This window comes from Monodelphis domestica, chromosome 2 (genome assembly GCF_027887165.1).
Source record: "Monodelphis domestica isolate mMonDom1 chromosome 2, mMonDom1.pri, whole genome shotgun sequence".
NCBI lineage: Eukaryota > Metazoa > Chordata > Mammalia > Didelphimorphia > Didelphidae > Monodelphis > Monodelphis domestica.
Window position 1 is genome coordinate 106100036 of NC_077228.1, and position 21148 is coordinate 106121183.

Here is a 21148-nt window from a genome sequence, read left to right on the forward strand (position 1 = left end):
TTATTGCCTAGCCCTTACTTCTATTTCAGCCTTGGAGCAGATACCTAATACTGCTTCTTAGGCAGAACATAAGGGTTGAAAAGAGAGAGAAAAGGGAGAGAAAAGAAGTTCCAAAGAAGGTGAGTTGAGGGAGGAGTCCTATTTTGGGCATGTTGAATGAGATGTCTACAGATGGAGTCCTGAGGTCAGGGACTGGCTCACTTTCGTCTCTGTATCTCCAGCACCATGCACAGTCCCTCACATGTAGAAGACATTCAATGAATGCATGTCAAATAAATGAATGCATTAATATCCAACAGGGCCTGGAGTGCAGGAGGCTGGCTGGACTGTTTGATCCTCAGTACAACTCTCTGAGGTAGGTTCTATCATTACTCCCATTTTATAGATGAAGAAACAGGTAGACAAGAGTTTAGGTGACTTGCCCATCTTAGAGTCAATTTTGTGTATTGGTTCCAAGGCAGAAGAGAGGTAAGAGCTGGATAATGGCAGCTCAGTGACTTGCTCAGGGTCACACAGCTAGGAAGTGTCTGAGGTCAGATTCGAACTTGGGTCTTCCTGACTCCAGGCCCTCTCCCCACTGGTCATTAGCTTCCTCTAGAGTGAAGAGTACCTTGGAGAGGGTGATGAACAGTGTAAGAAGCTGAAAAGAGATCTAGAAGGATGAAGATTGAGAAAAGGCCTTTGGATTTGGCAATTAGGGGATTGCTAACTTTGGAGAGAGAAGTTTCAACTGAATGATGAAGTCAGAAGCCAGATTGAGAAATAAGTAGGAGAGGAAGAAGAAACTAGAGAAGTTGGAGAGGGCTAAAGGGCCCAGATGATGGGGGAATTCTGCCACCATTTTCCCACCCACCCACTTGCACCCTCCAACATAACTATCCCTGACCCCATTAAAAAATGACTGGGGGGGGGACAATTGGGTGGCTCAGTGGATTAAGAGTGAGGCCCAGAGATGGGAGATGCTGGGTTCAAATATGACCTGGCACTTCCTAGTTGTGTGTGACCCTGGGCAAGTCACTTAACCCCCAATGCCTAGCCCTTACCACACTTCTGTCTTGGAACCAATACACAGTATTGATTCTAAGACAGAAGGTAAAGGTTAAAAAAATTTTTTTAATTACTCTAGGGGACAGCTAGGTTGCTCAGTGGGTTGGGGAACTAAGTCTGGAGATGGGAAGTCTTGGGTTCAAATTTGACCTCAGATACTTCCTAGCTGTGTGACCCTGAGCAAGTCTCTGAGCTGCCATTGTCTAGCAAAATTGACTCTCAACCAGAAAGTAATCATAAAAAAAAAACAATGATTCTAAATACATTCTGATAGTGGGTGAAGTTCCAGACAGGAGCTGACAAAGAACCAGGCTCATCCAGTGGGATATGAAGGCTTTGGATAATAGTCATTTATCCATTGATCTAGCCTTGGCCAAGCTGATGGATGTAAGCCCCAGTTGTCTTGCTCCTACTCTGTGTGTGGGGGGAATGGGGGTGGTGAAAGGGATGGCAAATACCACTGATGGGTTTGTACCCCAAAGAGTAATAAGGAAAAATATGTGCACAAAAATATTCATAGCTGCACTCTTTGTGGTGGCAAAAAATTGGAAAATGAGGGGATGCCCTTCAACTGGGGAATGAGTGAACAAATTGTGGTATATGATGGTGATGGAATACTATTGTGCTAAAAGGAATAATAAAGTGGAGGAATTCCATTGGGACTGGAACAACATCCAGGAAGTGATGCAGAGCGAAAGGAGCAGAACCAGGAAAACATTGTACACAGAGACTGATACATTGTGGTACAATCAAATGTAATGGACTTCTCCTTTAGTGGCAATGCAATGATCCAGGACAATTCTGAGAGACTTATAACAAAGATGTTCTCTACATCCAGAGAAAGAACTGTGGGAGTAGAAACACAGAAGAAAAACAACTGCTTGATCACATGGGTCTAGGAGATATGGTTAGGGATGTAGACTCTAAATGATCCCCCTAGTGCAAACATCAACATGGAAATAGGTCCTGATCAATGACACATGTAAAACCCAGCAGAATTGTGTGTTGGCTATAAGAGGGGGTTTAGAGGAGGGGAGAGAAAGAACACGAATCTTGTAATCATGGAAAAATATTCTAAATTAATTAATTAAATAAAAATTTCCAAATTAAAAAAAAGAAAGGGATGGCAAGATAACACATTATTGCACCATGTACAGTTCTCCCAGCTTCTGTTATCTCTACTATCCCTCCTTGGTAAAGTTCTGGGACTCAGGGAACCCAGGGGAATGGGAATTTATGCCAGCACTCTCCCCAAAGCATCTGGTTTCTCCCTTCTGACCTAACCCATGATACATGCAGGAATGCCACTGTTCCTAAGGACTTCTAGTCCTGGGCCATCATGTGGGTTCCAGAGAGGTTTACAAATTGGGACCTATCCCTTGTTCTCTCTCCATACCCCACTCCCTCTTCTCCTTCTGGCTTCAGCTTGGGGACGAGGCATCAAGGGTATAAGAAACTCAGCAGGCCTGCAAGTAAAGGAAATGCTTGGCTCCAACTCTCCCAGGACCTGGCTGGGATGCATGGGGAAAATGGTGATGAGCCATGAGGACAGATTAAGTGGAAGGTGTCATAGGCATCCGTGAGCGTGTACATTCCGGCTCCCCCCACTCATACATCACCCATCTGTGTGTAGTTCTGTTAGCTTGCTCCTTCAGCCTGTGGTGCCAATTTTGGTGGCACCTGGAGAAAAGTCTTATTTACATAGATTCAAATATGACCTCCAACACTTCTCAGCTGTGCGACCCTGGGCAAGTCACTTAACCCCCATTTCCTAGCCCTTATCACTCTTCTGTCTTGAAACCAATACACAGTATTGATTCTAAGACAGAAGGTACGGGTTAAAAAAATTTTTTTTAATTACTCTAGGGGACAGCTAGGGGACAGTCTCTCTCCTACCCATCACTACTACAGCTGTGGCCCCTTCACTTCCCAACTTACTAATAAGGTTGACTCGAAGTCTGTTTGGAGCTTTGTGATCTTTAGTGGGAAATTAAAGAAAAACAGAGACCAGCTTTAGCTTTACATTTCTCTTGTTCAGAGAAGAAGGAAGTACAATTTATTGGAACCAGAGGAAAAGGAGGCTTGGGAACCCAGAGTAGATTTGGAGCAAATAAGGAAAAAAATAAAATGGAGAGTATATAATCCAGCTACGGGACCCTGAATCCCTGCCCACGCTAGGGCTCTGTGTTGAGATTGAGCAAAGTCTTAGGAGATGAGCAAGAGGGTTGGTTGGAAGGCGCACCAAGAAGAATGCTCTTAGCTTGGCAGAGGGATCAGCCCTGGCCCCCTGGCATTGTGAGCCAGTTACAGCACTGGCAGGAGTTGTCAAACACCAGACCTTTGGGGCAGGAGTATGTGAATGTCTGCTTGTCCAAGCAGTTGTAGAAGGCGGTATGGTCTTGAGGGTTGACGTAGAGGCCGTTGGCTTTGTCCTTGCAGAAGGTATTTCCTTCTGGAATGGGTGTAGAGGGCTGGGTCGGAATGGGGCTTCCTCTTGCTGATGAGATGCCTGTGGGGACAGGGGAACAATCATCCTCCATGTCTCAGATACTGGGTGCAGATGTGACCTACAGAGAACCACCACTGCTATGCATAAGAACAGCCATAAGGTAAAGCCAGAGAAAGGTAAGGTGCTACAGACACTGAAAGCAAAGCACAAAAAATGAACAATTACAGGCAGTGACTTGGGCTTGTTTTGGGATCCTTAAATTATTTTACTATTGCTGATTTCTCTGACCCACTTCATCTTGTGGAAGAAAATCTTGGTACCCAATATTTTTCGCTAAAAGCCTGTCCAAAAAAAAAATTAAGGGAAAAAGTGGGGTGAGAGTTCAAGGTAACAGAATAGATAGAGCACCAAGCCTGGAGTCAGGAGGACCTGGATTTCAAATGTAGCCTCAGACACTTCCTAGCTGTGTGACCTTGGGCAAGTCACTTAACCCCAATTGCCTAGCCCTTATTGTTGGTCTGCTATGGAATCAGTACTTCATATTGATTCTAAGATAGAAGGTAAGGGTTTTAAAAAACTAAAAAATAAAAATTTGTAAAGACATTTTGTTAATATGTAAGAATTCTTGCTTAGAGATACAGTCAAGTTTCCCTTGATAATGGGAATTCTTTCTGATACAAAGGTCTATTTACATTTCATAGTAATTGAAACAAAAGACAAAATTCCACAGCCAGATAAAACTAGGCACTTTTAGGTTTAGGATTTTTGATCTTGTTCAGTTGTTTCTGGCCCCATTTGGGGTTCTCTTAGCAAAGATAGTGGAATGGTTTGCTTGTTCCTTCTCCAGCTCATTTTACAGATGAGGAAGCAGGCAAACAGTGTTAAGTGATTTGCCCAGGGTCACACAGCTAATAAGTCTCTGAGGTCTTCTCTTGCTCATTTTACAAATGGGGAAATCAAGGCAAACATTATTAAGTGACTTGCCCAGGGTCACACATCAAGTGTCTTCAGCTAGATTTAAACTCAGGAAAATGATTCTTCTGACTCCAGATTCCACACTACCCACTGTGCTACCTAGCTACTTCTGTTTTGGCTTGACCAAAGAGAATAATAGTAATGTTCATGCCAGAGTCACAACCTTGGAGATGATCTTCCTGAAAAGCTAAAGAGGTCCCGCTTTTTGTCAGGTCCAAGGTATATGAAAAAAGGATTACTTTCCTTGATTTAACCCATGTTAAAGTAAGGGACTCTTCATGTGGTTAACATATTTCTTCTATCAAATCACTGGTTTGTTTTCTAAAAGAAATATAGCTCATTTTGATAGGAAATGCAAATAATCTCACCTGTCTGGAGATAGTCTCTGATTCTAGGATATAAAAAGAAGTTAAAAACACTAGACCAAAGTCATTGTTACAATATTAATTCCTACTATTTTTATAACACAACTGAGACTTTAGAGGATGTGCTTCTGAATCTCCACATTTTGGGTAAAGCCTAAACTAAACTCAAACTATGTTCATTAATTTTATGATCTCATTTTCCAATCTACTCCCTTTGTTATTTGGCTATGTCGATTTTGCCTTGACTGTTCCTAACCCCATTTGGGACTTTCTTGACAAAGATACTGGAATGGTTATCCTTTTCATCCTCCAATTCATTATATAGATGAGGAAACGGAGGCAAACAAGGTTAAGCGACTTACTCAGGGTCACAAAGCTAAGTATCTGAAGCCAGATTTGAACACAGGAAGATGAGTCTTCCTGACTCCAGATCCAGTGCATTATCCACTGCCTCACCTAGCTGCCCCATCTGCTCCCCGTGGGCTCTATATAATGAGAAGTAGTATATATTATTCTAGTTGGTTCTTTATAAATATGGAGATCTCTGCTTTTTACTTTAGTAAAGTAAATGCCCCAAAACAAGGAAATGAAGAAAACTGTTCCAGGTACTTTAACAGTATGCCCAAGTGCCATGATAGGGCAGAAACACTGCTTTGAATATGTGACATTATATTGGATGGGAATAGAGAAATCTATGCAATGGATGTAGACAGGAACCCGATCTCCAAAAATATTTAATCCTTTAGTCACTCAATATCCCAAAGTCTATCCAGAAAGCTATCAGGATTGGGGTAGTTGCCTGGGAGCAAAGGTGGTCCAATTTAAGGACAGTTGGAACTTAAAGGAAGTGACCAGTAGATAGTCTTGTTCCTTCAATCATATCTATTAAAAAATGGATGAATATCTTGAACCTACATGATTTTCCAAAATGGTTATAAAATTCATCTGAAGAGGCTTCTTCCTTTTCTTTGTTCCACCCAGCAAAGAGTATCATGTATTATAAATACATTTTCATCTCTAATTTTTGTACAGACTGCAAAGTGGATGATTGGAAAGGCCAGCAAGTTCAACAATCTCTAATTCCTTACCAAATCTCTGCCATTATTTTAAGAGCACTTATTTTGAATGGACTCTCTCAGGGAATTGATTTCCCACACATCATGGAGAACTATTGAATCACACATGCATCTTCCTCGGGTCCTGTAAATCAGGGTTCAGACTCCCAGACAGGCATGGAGAAAAGGCACCATGAATGGCTTTCTACTCACCAGAGAACCATCCGGCGCACTGCACAGCCAAGTCAGAAAGGATTCTTGATTTATCATGTAGACCATCAGGTCAATAATGCCAAGCAAGAACATCAAGTATGACCCATAGTTGGTCATTCAAGAAATCCTAGAGCTCAGAACATGATCTATGCCATTGGAGTCTCTCAGGGTGTTGGACAATCTCATCCAATGATGAGGAAAAAAAGAGTTCTCATGTTTTGTCTACCATTGAAATGCTTCGGTGCTCTTCGATGGAGTTCTTGTCATAAGAATAGCGGCTTATTCTATCTCATGGTCTTTTTCCAGGTCTTGAGGCATAGCTCACACTGAGAATGCAGTATTGGCCTCATCCCAGACAAAATATCTTTCTTACCTCTTCTAGGGTGTAAGGATACCCAAATGCTAATCAGGGCTCTAAGTTATGATCAATCTAATAATTCTTCCCTTAGAGTGAGAGAAGATTGGGAAGCAAAAGGTAGTTAAAGAAAGTGCCATTTTTATAAATGTCAGAGATGTGGGGAAACTGGGGCAGTAGTGCCCTGTTCACAGAACTATGAATTACTACGTCCATTCTGGAGAGCAGTATGGAACCAAGCCCAAAGGGCCATATGAGTATATATACCCTTTGACCCAGCAATATCGCTACTCCGCTACTGGATCTGAGAGAAGGGAAAAGGAACTACTTGTACAGAAATATTTTTAGCAGTTCTTTTTCTAATGGCAAAGAATTGGAAACTGAGGAGGGGTCTATCCATTGGGGAATGGATGAACATGTTATAGCATATGGTTGTAATGGAAATCTATCGAGTCATAAGAAATGATGAACAAGATGAATTTGGAAAAACCTGGAAAGATTTATATGAACTGATGCAAAGTGAAGTGAGCAGAACCACAGTGTGTACAGTAATAGAAATAGTGTAGGATGATCAACAGTGAAGGATGAAAGTATTAGCGAAACAAGGTTCTAAGATAACTCCAAGGGACTCATGATAAAACAAACAAAAAGCCCTTCACTGTCCACAGTCAAAGAAGAAACTGTTAGACTCTGATGTTATATCAAAGCACATTATCCTTTGCTTTATTTCCTTCATGAGTTTTATTGTCTATGTGAAATGTGTCTTCAGTCACATGAGGAATATAGAAATGTGTTTTGCATGAAAGCACTGATATAACCTAATATTAGGCTATTTTCTGCTTTGGGGAAGTGGAGGAGAGAGGGAAGGAGAGAATCTGAATCACAAAATGTCATAAAACAATTGTTAAAAATTATTTCTGCATATAATTTAAAAGAATAAAATTCAATTTTAAAAAAGGATCATAATTACATTCCATTTGATTGTAAAGAAAAAGCTTTTAAAAAATAACTCATAAGGGGCAGCTAGGTGGCTCAATGGCCTGAGAGCCAGGCCTAGAAAGGAGAGGTTCTGGGTTTAAATCTGGCTCCAGATCCTTCCTAGCTGTGTGACTCTGAGAAAATCGTCTAATCCCTATTGCCTAGCCCTTATCTCTCTTCTGCCTTAGAACCAATACATAGTATTGCTTCTAAGATGCAAGGTAAAGGTTTATTTGTTTTTATTCAATTAAATAAGTCTAGGATGACCACATTCAAACAAGAGAAAGAAAGGACTTTCAGAAAAGAAAAGGAAATTGAACTCTAAAAGCTAAAACAACTTGAGGCCATCCACCAGCAAAAGTGTTACTGACCCTCTGGGACTCTTTGGATCCTGGAACCCAAGTAAGTACATAGTAGGGATTCCTGACTCTGAATAATATTCATTGTTGATAATATTGAAGACACCAACAGGGGAAAAGAGCACCAGACATGGAATCAGCTGACAATTCTGTGCAAATCTGACCTTGATACTTACTATCTGTGTGACCCTGGACAAGTCCCTTCAATTTCTCTGGGGCTCAGTTTCCTCCTAAAATAGGCTTACCATTTTACAAGGTTATCCTGAAGAAAGTACTTTGTAAACTATAGAGCAACTCAAACGTGTTAGCTGCTGTGGCTGCTACAAAATACCAAAGGGAACAGTCAAAAAGAAAATGAGAATTTGAAAGAGGAGGTTTTGGGATTTAAATTTCTACTTTACAATTTCTTTCTTTCAAATGAGTATTTTGCAGAGTACTGGTTTATGAACAGTTATGCAGATGCTCAATAAACAAATTTATTATTTAGGAAGGAAACAAACATTCATTAAGCACTGACTATGTGCCAGGCACTTTGCTAAATGTTTTCCAAATATTATCTTGTCACTTTTCTGCCTTGGAACCAATAATACACCAGTATTGATTCTCAGGTGGAAGGTAAGGGTTTAAAAAAATCCTAGAACAGCACTTTCAATCATCCATCATCTTCTTCCGTTTTAGATTCTATCATAAGACAACAACAATGTCAGGACCATTCGGGTAGTCAGCACCAGAATCCTCTATTCTATCTGGATTCCTTTCCAAAAGGCTATGGTTTCCTTACAAAGAACAGCAAGGTCATCGATGGCAATGATTTATATGTACATCAATCCCTACATGTACATGTATCCTAGAATATTCATCTATCATATCCCTTTTTAGAGAACATTCATGGCCAATGAGGCAGAAAGGAGCAGCAGACAAAGGCACTCAGATAGTAAGGGATGTGAGCTGCTCCGAAACTTACATGACATTTCCAGCTATGGCTCTCCCTAGTCCTCCCAGAAAGATGCTCACCAGGACCAGCTATAAGGGATTAATGGATAGTCTTTCTGCCCTAGAGGTGGTCGACCCTACCATGAGTCACTGCCTCTTTGTGTTGGAGCAGCAAATCCTCTTCTTTGGGCAGGGGGGAGGTTCCTAAAACTATTGCCTTGTCTTTTGCTTCAAAAGCCTCCATTGTAGCAAAAATCCTTTTACAGTGGCATCCATGAACTCTGGACTGAAGGCCCTGGCTTTCAGCAACAGTTTAAGGGGCCAATAGTTTTTCAGTAGTTTCTGACCTCTTCCGAGTCTATTTTAGTGATAGGGTAAGTATAAACTGTAATCCAAAACATATATATATATATATGCATATATATATATAAATATAAAATAGTCCTATTATATATATTCTATATACACATATATGTCACTAAGTAATAGATATGCTCTGTTGTTATGTTCAATTCTTTGTGACACCATTTGGGAATTTCTTGGCAAAGATCTTGGAATCATTTGCCATTTCCTTCTCCAGCTCATTTAACAGATGAGGAAACTGAGGCAAACAGGGTTAAATGAATTGCCCAGGGTTACAACTAGTAAGCATCTGAGGCTGGATTTGAACCCATGAAGATGAATTCTGATAGATATACTACTATAACAAAATATACTATATTTATAATGATAGCATTTAGCCATTTGAATGGAATCAAACTATATGTTCACAATAAGAAGGACTCATCATATATACATTCTCTTTGTCTTGATTGGTTTCCCAACGTTATGTGTCAGACAGATGAGGCAGGTATAGTAGCACTGAGCTATCAAAGGAAACTTTAGTTTATTAACCAATTTTGGACTGCACAACACCAGTTCTCTCTTTTGCTTAACTTCATTGTGCCCACAATTACCAGAACAAAGTAAGGAAGTAACACCTTAGGGGCACATGGACTGGTCTTTTAGAAGACCAAGGTCTTCTAGACTCACTAAAAGAATCTGATGAAGAAGTAAATCATTGTTCTGCTTGAGGGAGTTAAAAAGAAAAGGTCCTGCCCTTAACTTTAGAGTCAGCTGTGGTCTCTGATCTTTTTTAAACCCTCTTTACCTCCCATCTTAGAATTAACACTGTATATTGGTTCCAAGGCAGAAGAGCAGCAAGAGCTAAGCAGTGGGGGTTAAGTGACCTGCCCAGGGTCACCCAGCCAGGAAGTGTCTGATTTTAACCCAGGACTGTCTCTAGCCCTAACTTAGTCCACGGAGCCACCCAGCTGCCCCCTCAGACACTCACTAGTTGTGTGATCTGGCCAAGTCACTTATCCCTGTTTACCTCATTTTGCCCATCTGTAAAATACACTGTAGAATGAAATGGCAAACCACTCTTTGCCAAAACTCTAAAAGAAGTCATGAAGAGTTAGACACAACTGAAAAGACTAAACAACATCTTCAAATTTATCATTTAAACACTTTGGATAGAACTTCTAACTTTCCAACAGCTACTGTCCCAATTACCTAAACCAATAGGATTCATACATTTAGATGCTTCCACAACCAATAACCAGGGAGCAAACACTCTGTCTCTTGGGCAAATGTTTCTTCTTCATGATATCTCTAATTCGTAAATCATTCAAATAAGAGTGACATACATCATGCATTAGGTATCAACACTAAATGTTAACAGCAGTTCTGTTTAATATTTTCTTAAATGATGACATAAGAAATGTAAAAATATGGATCTTGGGAACTAGAGTATAAAATATGAAACAAAGCTTATTGTCATCAATTATATGGTGTCATAATAACACCATTCTAGTTGCATGCATCTCCAAATTATTTAAATGGTGGTGGTGGTGGGGAACATTCATGTACCTTCCAATTTTGGAATTCTAGATTGGTTATCTTTGAAAACCAATATAGCACAGTTATCACTTTTAACCTCATAACTACAAAAGCATGATGCTGTTGTCCATCAATTACTTTCAGCAATACAGACCAACCATGCCATGAATAATGATTGTTCCTAAGTAACCCATCAAACTCAATATAAAACCAGATTTTAAATTGCTCGGTTCTAAAGGTTGTTTAACTACTTTTCCAAATCTACAAGGATGTAAACATCTGTGAAATTGTTTGGAAATCATTAGAAGTCTCAATCTAACTCCCTCAGTAGAAATTGTTTCTTCAGAGAAAATCTGTCTTCCCAGACAAGTTTTTAAAATACATATTTCCTCTGGCAAATACCCTTTGTTGCTGGGCTATTCCTTTTCAAGCTGTCCTCTATTTTTTCCATTGCTTCTTCCTGGAACACCACATGAATGTCTTAAGAATTCTGCATGAGCTTTTACCAGTGATAAGATTTATTTTTTCTCCCTTGTGGGTAGAGCATTCCATTTATAACAAGCATTTTTCTAGTCGAAGTTCACAGTTTTTTGTTTGTTTTTCCTAAAGCATTACCTTCCATCTTAGACTCAATACTGTATAGTGGTTCCAAGGCAGAAGGCAGAAGAGCAATAAAGGGCTGGGCAGTGGGGGTTAAGTGACTTGCCCAGGATCACACAGCTAAGAAGGATCTGAGGTCAAATTTGAACCCAGAACCTCCTAATTTTTAGGCCTAGCTCTCAATCCATTGAGCTACCCAGCTGCCCCTGAAGTTCACAGTTTTACAGACTTTGCTTCCTTCCTTCTTTTCTTAATTCCTCCCTCCCTTCCCTCCTCCTTTCCTTCCTTCACTCACTCAACTTTCATTTTTATATAATTCTGGATCTCTCATTCAGAGCCTAATAGCATGTTCTTATCTTGTCTTTATTTTATTTTAAACTCCTCTTTAGTATTGACCCACCTTATAATTTTTTTAATCAGGATTAATTTCTCCTTTAATCTACCTTTTCTTCTATTCTCAATTCTCCCTTGTCTTTTTCCCTCTTGTTTCTTATTGAGTGAAATGTGTTCCCATACTAATTGTGTATGAATGTATTCTTCTCTCACAAATTCAGATGGGAGTGAGGTTCTAGTGTTACCTACTTAACCTACCCTTTCCTCCTTGTTGCATAGTCCTCTGCTTGCAAATCACTTCTATAAAGGGCAATTTTCACTCTCCTTCCACACCCTTCCCTCCATCATAATCCTGTGTAATTACTCTTCCTCTCCTTTTCCACTCTTATTTTAAGATAATTAAAACATAATAAAATCACTCCTAGACCCTGTCTTTTTTAGACCTCCAATGATGTTAAGGTTCTATGGGGAATATACATATCATCTCCCTAAAATGAAATGTAAATAGTTTATCCACAGTTTAAATCCCTATGCGTCTCTTGGCATTTGTGTTTTTTCACTTGAGCGTTTCTATGCAGCTTCAGTCTTGCCATCAGAAATACTTGGAAATATCCTATTTCATTAAAGGTTTGTTTCCCCTTCTTCAGGATTATATTCAGTTTTTCTAGGTAAGTTATTCTTGGTTGTAAGCTTAGATCTTTTGCCTTCTGTAATATAATATTCCAGACTCTGTGCTCCTTCAAAGAAATGGCTGCTAAATCTTGTTTGATACTGACTGTGTTTTCACAGTACAGTACTTGAATTCTTTCCTTCTGACTGCTTGCAGTATTTTCATTTTGACTTGAGAACTTTGGATTTTGTCTAAAATGTTCCTTGATATTTCCATTTTGAGATTTCTTTCAGGATGTGCCTGGAAGATTCTATTTTTAATAGTTTTAGGGGCAGTTTTATGATTTGTTGTAATATGTTGTTTGGGCTCTTATTTTGGTCATGACTTACTTCAAGGTAATACAGTGTTGCTAAATTTTTCTCTTCTTACTTTTCTTTGTTGTTGTTCAGTCAGCTCAGTCATATCTGACTCCTTATGACTTCATTTGGGATTTTGTTAGTACAGATACTGGTTTCCTTTTCCTTTTCCAGCTCATTTTATGGACAAGAAAACAGAGGCAATTGAGATTAAGTGAGTTGCCCAGAGTTATACATCTAGTAAGTATCTGAGACTGAATTTGAACTTAGGTCTTACTCACTCTGGGCTTGGCACTCTATACACTGTGCCACCTACCTGCCCATTTTATGATGGCTATTGTTAGTCTTAAATGATCAGATTCTATGAGCTAAAATGCGGAATTAGACAAGACTGGGCAGCTTCACTCAGAAAACAAAACAAAACAAAACTTCCTAAAAGTCTCAGAAGGTCGTCTTATTTAGTTGGCCATGATTTTTTTTTCAAAGAGCAGTCCAGGACTACATTTGCTTTGATCAGGCTTTGGAATCTATAGCACAGCACCATTTAACGATGATAGAACAATTCAATATTGTGTTTCCTCCCACAAGATGCTACTCTACTGACTGAGCATTTTCACTGGCTGAAGACCATGCCTAGAATCTTCTCCCTCCTCCTGGCTGCCTCCTGGCTTCTCTGGTTTTCTTCAAGTCCCAGCTAACATCTCCTCTTCTACAAGAAGCCTTTTCTCATCCTCCTTAAAGCCAATGTCTTCCCTTGATTTTCTCCCATTTATTCTATATAGAATTGTTTGATCATAGTTGTTTGTACATTGTCTCCCTCATTAAATTATGAGTTCCTTGAGAGCATGGACTGACTTGACTTTTTTGGTAACCCCAAGTGCATAAACCAGTGCCCTGGGCTTAGTACACAGGGAATACTCAGAAAAATGCTTATGGGGACATCTGGGTGGTTCAATGGATAAAGAGCCAAGCCTGGAGTCAGGAGAACCTGGGTTCAAATCTGACCTCAGATACTTCCTAGTTGTGTGATCCTGGGCAAGTCACTTATCCCCAATCACCTAGTCCTTATCTCTCTTTGGCCTTAGAATTCATGCTTAGTACCAATTCTAAGACAGAAGACAAAGATTGCTTTTTTTAAATTTATTTTATTTTATTTTTTAAACCCTTACCTTCCATCTTGGAGTCAATACTGTGTATTGGCTCCAAGGCAGAAGAGTGGTAAGGGCTAGGCAATGGGGGTCAAGTGACTTGCCCAGGGTCACACAGCTGGGAAAATTTATTTTTTATAAGTTGAATTTATATCTTTTTTAACAAAATATTTTTCCATGTTTACATGATTCATTTTTCTCTCCCTCCCCTCTTCTATCCCCCCTTCCAGATCCAAGAAGCATTTCTACTGGGTTATACAAATGTTATCACTTATGCCTATTTCCATATGATCATTTTTGCCATAGAGCAAGAAGATAAAGGTTTTTTAAAAATCTTATGACTGACAAGAACATTTATTAATATACACGAATCCCTTCTTGAAGAGAATCCAGGTACCATTTCCCCTATCTAACTGGAATTTTCTCTGACCTAAGTAATATCTACTTACATTTTATAGTAATCATGAAACAGAAGACAGAATTCTATAAAAAGATAAAGTGATATGCAAAGTTTAGTTTTAGGCCTCTTTGATTTATCAAACAAAATGAGAGTAATGTTAGTGCCTGAGCCTGAGCCTGTCTTCTTGGAAACCAAAGTTCTCTTCTTTTAGTCTGTTCAAAATAAACGAATGAGAGTAGAAATGGAGTAGAAAAACACATGATGGGCCAATGGGGATATGATTGGGAATGTAGACTCTAAATGATCCCCCTAGTGCAAATATTAATAATATAGAAATAGGTCTTGATCAATGACACACGTAAAACCCAGTGAAATTGCTCATTGATTATGGAAAGGAGGAAGAGGGGAGGGAAAGAACATGAATCATGTAACCATGGAAGAATATTCTAAAATAAATAAATTAATTTTTTAAAAAAGAAAATACTATATAAAAGGGGGGTATCCACAGAACTCCCCCCAAAGTAAACAAATGTTGACTTGAATATGCTTTGTATAATAAATGTCTCTGTCAGTCAACAAGCTTTTTTGTCATTGTTGTTGTTCTTTCTTAGTCTTTGATTTAGTCTGTCATAAAGAATACCAAAGGGACATTCCTTCCATCTGGTCAAAGGTTTGGATCTCTACAAGGAGCTGTAACTATTCTGTTTTGATTTGAATTATACATAGACTCAATTCAATTCAATGGAGCTTTTTTAAAAGAAAATTTGACAATTTTCCCAATCAGGGCTAGTTGGAATGGATGAGGTTGGAGAATCAGTCTTTAGACATGGAGATAGAGGAGACAGAGTTCAGGGGAGACCTCGTATACTAGGACCTTTACTCACCTAACTCTCTCTTCAGTGTCTGGATGAGCGGGTATGGACCCTGGTTACAGAAAGTACCCTGGAAATCATCCATGTCAATGGCCCAGACCATGGCTCCACCCAGTCCCTTCTGCTTCAGATATTCAACCTAGAATGAGGAATGAAGGGACAGATATGGGCAGGTGTGTCAGAGGCCCTGTAGGCTTGGGTGGAACCCACCAAAGCCACCATTTCACACATGAAAAGCAGCCTTTCTTTCAGAGCTAAGCCAATTTGTAAGAGTAACTACCTTTATTAGTTGTGTGGTCCAATAAACTTAACCTCTTATCATTTCAGTTTCTTTCCCTCTAAAATAAGAAGATTGAACTAGATCCAGGATTCTAAACATTTTTGGTGTTATGGAGACCTCTGGCAGTCTGGTGAAACTCGTGGACCCCTTTCTAAGACTACAAAACAAAATAGAAATTCAGCTATCAAACTATTTGATACAACAAATTCATGGACCTGCAGTTAAGAAGTCTAGATGGTCTAACTAGACGTCTATGAGGTTTCTTTCAACTCTGACTTCTTAGATTCTGATACTATTTGATAACTGCAGAACTTGAGTTTCTAAGTTCCACCAGGCTCTGGTCATTCCATGGGCTCAAAGATTCATAGAATGTTCCAATTGGAAGAGTATTTATAGCTTTTCTTGATGAGCGCATCGAGTGACTCACAATTTGAGATGCAACTGATTATTAATTTCTTGCTAGTAGAAGTCCCCAAGGGGACTTGGACCCAATTCTTTACTTACTGTATACGAAAACTGCCAGGAATCCACTAGTTGGGGAAATTCTCTTCCTACGTAGCAGCAGCACATGTATTATGGGTAGTGTGTTGTGTTGAGCTAATAGTTTTCTTTTAAGAGCATCAGAAAGACTTCCCCCCCCCCTTCTTAATTTTTGTGAAAAGCCTTACTGTGCAAGCTCTGTCCCACTTCCTCCCACTCAGTCCCTCAGGTCATCTTTAGATAATTGGGAAAAACTGTCCAGCACAAGCCTCCCATACAGATAAAAATTGTTTGTGACTAAGGCTACTGAAGGTGTTGAATGTGGGCCAAGGAAAAGTTTCCAGGAAGACCAATCATGAGTTCAGAAAAACTATTCATGAGCTCAGCTGCCTTTACCTTAAACAATCAGCACTCCCTAAATCTTGGGGGTGGGGGGGTAGGGGTGCCAAGGGAAGTAGGTCAGAGTAGAACATTTACCGATAAGCTGCTGAATCACCAAGCTGAAAGAAGATTCCCAGCTACTGGCCCTCCATAGATGGGTGAGCTGATCATATAGGAATAGTCCTCAGATGGCCTTGGGTAACACTGGATGCAGTCACATTCCAGGCCTCTACATTGTCATCCTGGAGCCTCTTTTAGTATTTATAAATTTCGCTTGGATATATAAGCGATTAATTGGGCTGTGCTTTCACTTTGATTGCTTGGTGGTAAGGCTGCCACATGAGCATCCACTTAGAGAGCATTTGCTGATAAGTGGAGGGAAATGACTAGGAGAGACCAGTGACCACTCCAGCCTTCAAAACTGGTCCATCAACCCAAGGCAAAGGAACCTCATAGATAATTTATTCCAACCAACTCATTTTGTAGAAAAAGAAATTATAACACTCCCCTCATTGCTGCTATAAATATATTTTACAGGGGAGCGGCTTTGTGTAGCTATTATTATGGGACAAGATTAACCTACAGTGGTTGATGGTTGTCCCAAAGGATAAATATAGAAAGCTTAAAACCCTTTACTCAACTCCAGCTCCTAGCAGCTGCTTCCTCCAGAATATGCAGTTTGAGAAAGTTTGTAAATCATAACTATGCTCTCTGGAATAGACTGTGAAATTACAGGATTTTTTCAAACTATTAAATAGAAGAATAAGCAAAGAGTTATAATTAGTGGTAGATCAGTAATATTTCCAAATTATTTGATGATTGGCATTTATGTGTATTGTGATTTTTAAATTTCCTCCATCTTGCTTGGTCTAGCACCCAGGAATGTGCACACCCACACTACACGGGCGTATGCTAGCTAATGACAAATCAGAAACAACTAACTGCCCCCCGGGCTGTCCTAAGCCAAGCTTAAGCCACCATTGGCACATGTGAAACACAGGAAGTGAGGTAGAGAACAGCCTCTGGAGTTCTTGTCACTTTCTGTGGGGAGGGTGTGACGCCAGTTCTATCCTTGAGCTCGAGCTTAGAGGAGCCCCTCAGACAGCTTCTCTTCAGATCGGTCATGTGAGTGATAAGGACTAACTCCCTTCTCTGCCTTGGCTCAGCCTGAGCCAGAGCGGTTTTTGAGTTAACCTCCTTTTCCTTCTCTCCCTCTTTCTCTCTCCCTCTAATAATTTCTTTCCTGTTGTAATTAAATCACCATAAAACTCCATTCTGACTTGAGTGTTTCATTTTAGGATTTTATAAGTAAAATCCTGGGCAACCTATAATTATTATACTCAGTCTCAACCATAATTTTAACCATAACAGTAGAAAATCCTATAGGATACTCACCTTGGTTTTGAAGCTCTTCTCATTATCAAAGCCCACCCACTGGTTGCCTTGGAAGGCATAAGGCACCTTTTGCTCTTCTATCATGCGCAAAGTAGCATCCTTCAAGGTGCACACCTGGAGGAATCAGTGACAGGCAGGGATGGGGATAGGTAGTTAAGAGAACATGAAGTTGGAATTCTTTTTCTCACTCCCCCCTCCAAGTGTCAAGCTAATTCCAGGTATTCATGGTGGTGATGTCTAGAATGGCAAATTCCCAGTTTGGATCATCCTGAAGAACCTAGGAGAATTCTTGAGTTGCACAGAAAATTCTAAATGGAATGGAACTGGGACAATCCAGAACCCTGAATGGAAGTAAAAACCTTTTCTGGCTTCCACTGGAAACAGGTTTTAAGCTCAGAATGAAGCAATAGGGTATAAAGACAAGAATGGGTACTGTTTGCCTAGTGTTCAATATGCTGGCACCCTCAGGATCGTGGAGTGAGGAGTCTCTTCCATATCTCAAGACTCCATTCCTACTCTCAACCCAACCCTACTCCAACCTTTAGAGAGCAGCTTAACCTACCTCATAGAAAGCCAACAGACCTCCCTCTTTTGTGAAGGGGCCAGGAGTTCCAGCTGCAGAAGCTGGGGCTCCTACCCCTGTGTCAGAAGGAGAGGAAAGAGTAAAACTCCGACCGTAGGTGGGCATGCCCAAGATCAATTTGTTTGCTGGGGCCCCCTTCTCCAGCCAATAGTTCACAGCAAAATCCTAGGAGGAAAATAAATAGGTAGTTAGAATGTGGAAAGAGGAGAAGCAAGGAGCCCCTTAAACCAAGCTTTTTTGGATTCCCATGAGGCTGAGATTTTATTTAAGGCATCAGTGCTAATGAAGCAGTTTTTAGACAGTGCTTTAAAGTCTCATCCTAGCCTCTATTAAATGCCCTTATCTGTTTGAACTCTTTCTTTGAAACCAGCTTGGCATAGTGGAAAGAATTCTGGGTTGGGAGTCTGATGAAAGATTTGAAATTCATGGAGGTATGATGGCATAGTAAGTAGAATCATGACCTTCACATCAGCATGACTTGGGTTCAAATTCTACCTCATATACTTATTAACTACATGACCTTGTGCTGGTCATTTAACTCTCTAAGATTTCTCTTCTGTCAGATGAGGGAGTTGGACTCTGACTTCTACAGTCTCTTCTGATTCTCAATCCATGATGCTTATTCTATTATTTCCTGCCAGTATGACCTTGGAGAGGTCACCTCAACTCACCACCTCCATTTTTTCATCTGTTAAATAAATAAGAAATGACCTAAATCTTAATGTCACTCCAGCTGGAACCCTCCCTTCTTCAGTGGCTTCATTGCTTCCTGGCATCTTTAACATGTAAACTCTTTGCATAAGATGCTCATGTCCTCTATCTAGCTAAGGTCCTCTCCTCCACATAAACTTAGCTCAAAGCTTACCTCCTTTAGGAAGCTTTTCTAAGCTAATGCTATTATTGGAAACAGGTACTCTATTGCACTAAGTACCTGTAAAGATTAAAATTAATATTTAATAGTCCAAGAATTATTTTAATACTGTTTATTAAAATCCACTTAGAGCTAAGAGCAATGAAAAAAACTCCAGTACCAGTGTAGTGAGTGGGATTTCGTTTTATTTGTTGGGACTTTGGCTGATGTCAAGGGAATGTTTTTTCTCTCTCCATCAGACTGAAAGAGCAGGGGCAAGGCTTGGGGTGAGCAGAGACTACCAGACCTCCCTCTGAGCATCTCCCCAGAGCTCCTCGTGGGGCTCCAGAAAGGACTGGAGCAATGAAGGAAAGGCTTAGAGGAATGGACAATATATTCGAGAAGGGACTGGCTTTTTTTATGTCAAAGACTACTAACCCAGAAAGGAGGGGAAAAAACCAAGTGAAGTCACAAACAAGTCAAAACAAGTCATTTTCATGGGTGTTTTTAAAGATAGAGAAACAAGGGCTTCTAAGATTAAGGGATCATTTAAGCATCCGTGGCACGAGTTAGTTTTCACTCTGCTTAAACCGTGAGAGGACTGAAAGTCCCCCTCTCTGCCACTGAGTGGCGTCACAAAAGATGCCACAAACCCCACTGAAGGCGTCATTACCAGAAGCCCGATCCCCAGCCGGGCTGGCTTTGGTCCCCTTCAATGATCCCAGGGGATGCCTCGGGCGCTGCTCACTTACAATATTGGCTTCAGCTGCTCCTCCTTTCTCCGCCTGCCTCCTGTACAAAGGGCTGTTGTGACCGGTAGTCCTTTCCCAGGTGCCATGAAAGTCGTAGGTCATGAGGTTGATGAAATCTAGAAACCTGCAGGGGTCGTAGAAGGAGGGAGGTAAACGATTCAAGCCTTACAACTAAGAAAGCCAAGGTCTAATGGGCATCAGGGATGGCTGCCGTACCTGTAAACCTCTGGCGGAATAGCTGAGGAGGGGGCTATCTTTTCTGGGGGGATAAAGGGGATAAAATATCCTCTAAGGTTCACAAAAGCGGATGAGTATGGTTGCCCTTCTCCTCTCTCTCCATGGGACAGTCCTGCTTCAAGGCTTCTATTCCCCATGCAACAGAGAACACGCTAAGGATTCCTCTCCACCCAATGGGTCCTAGACTCACTGGGAGATTTTCGGGACCTCATAGCCACGATCCACATTGTTTCGACCAGCAGGGACCGCTGCACTCAGGAGGAGCCGATTCTTCCCTGACTTCTGACTCTCCTGGAGGAAGGCGTCACGCAGATTCTAGGGAGGAAATGTGGGGTTACACCACAAGACTTCGCATAATGTTCGCCTTCCCTCCCTTCTTGGGGGAATTGGAGGTCTGCTCAAGAGCAGGAACCTGTTAGCCATTATTCTCCCTTTCCAAAGATTCGTACTTTGATTTTTCCCTCCACTGAACTTGTGATTTCATTGCTGCTGGGAACACAATCAAAGAAACAGCTTTCTACCCATGAGGAACAACGTCTGATATGCAAATTATAGCTTTCTAGAATTGCTGCTGGCACTCAGAAGTTAAATGATGGTTCTGTCACCTCCAGTTTCTAATATAAAATGCTCTGTTTGGCATTCAAAGCTTTTTATAACTTGTTCTCTTTCTTTATTTCCAATATTCTTACACCTGGTTCCACCCCACCACCCCACGTAGTCTGGGATCAGGTAAAAATGAACGTTGGTCTCCTGGCTGTTCCTTGAATAAAATAGGCTCCATCTCCTGCCTGAGTATTTTCACTGGCTATTCCCCACTCCTGAAACTCTTCCTTTTCATCCCCACTTCCTGGATTGCCTGGCTTCCTGCAAGTCCCAGAAAAAATCCTGCCTTTCATAAGATGTCTTTCCCAACCTCCTTAATTCGAATGCCTTCTCTCTGTTCATTATTTCCAATTTATCCTATATGTAGAGTGTATGTTCATAGCATTTCCATGTTGTCTCACCCATTCAAATGTGAATTCTTCAATAATGGGTACTGTCTTTTACCATTATCTGGCACATAGTAGATGCTTAATAAATATTGACTGACTTATAAACTGAATGTCTCTCCAGAGTCATATATACAGATAAATGTACATATATACATTTATATAGATATTATGTCAGAAGCAGAACTTGATGCCTCATAGTTATGTGACCCTGGTCAAGTCACTTAATCTCATTTGCTCAGCCCTTGCCCTTCTGTCTTAGTGTTGTTACT

General features: G+C 40.5%; 1 protein-coding gene across 4 annotated transcripts in view; it reads right to left on the minus strand.

Moving 5' to 3' along the window:
* Nucleotides 1-3059: 3059 nt before the first annotated feature.
* The window catches only part of CHIT1 (chitinase 1), a 113058-nt gene continuing 94969 nt past the window's right edge, over nucleotides 3060-21148 (minus strand). For all 4 annotated transcript variants that reach the window (XM_056815753.1, XM_056815754.1, XM_056815752.1 and 1 more), the window contains 6 exons: nucleotides 20078-20202; nucleotides 19651-19774; nucleotides 18028-18213; nucleotides 17466-17579; nucleotides 14942-15068; nucleotides 3060-3556 (listed from right to left, as the gene is read on the minus strand). In XM_056815753.1, the coding sequence (XP_056671731.1) occupies nucleotides 3321-3556; nucleotides 14942-15068; nucleotides 17466-17579; nucleotides 18028-18213; nucleotides 19651-19774; nucleotides 20078-20202 (912 nt within the window). In that variant the 3' untranslated portion in view covers nucleotides 3060-3320. The remainder of the gene's footprint in view (nucleotides 3557-14941; nucleotides 15069-17465; nucleotides 17580-18027; nucleotides 18214-19650; nucleotides 19775-20077; nucleotides 20203-21148) is intronic.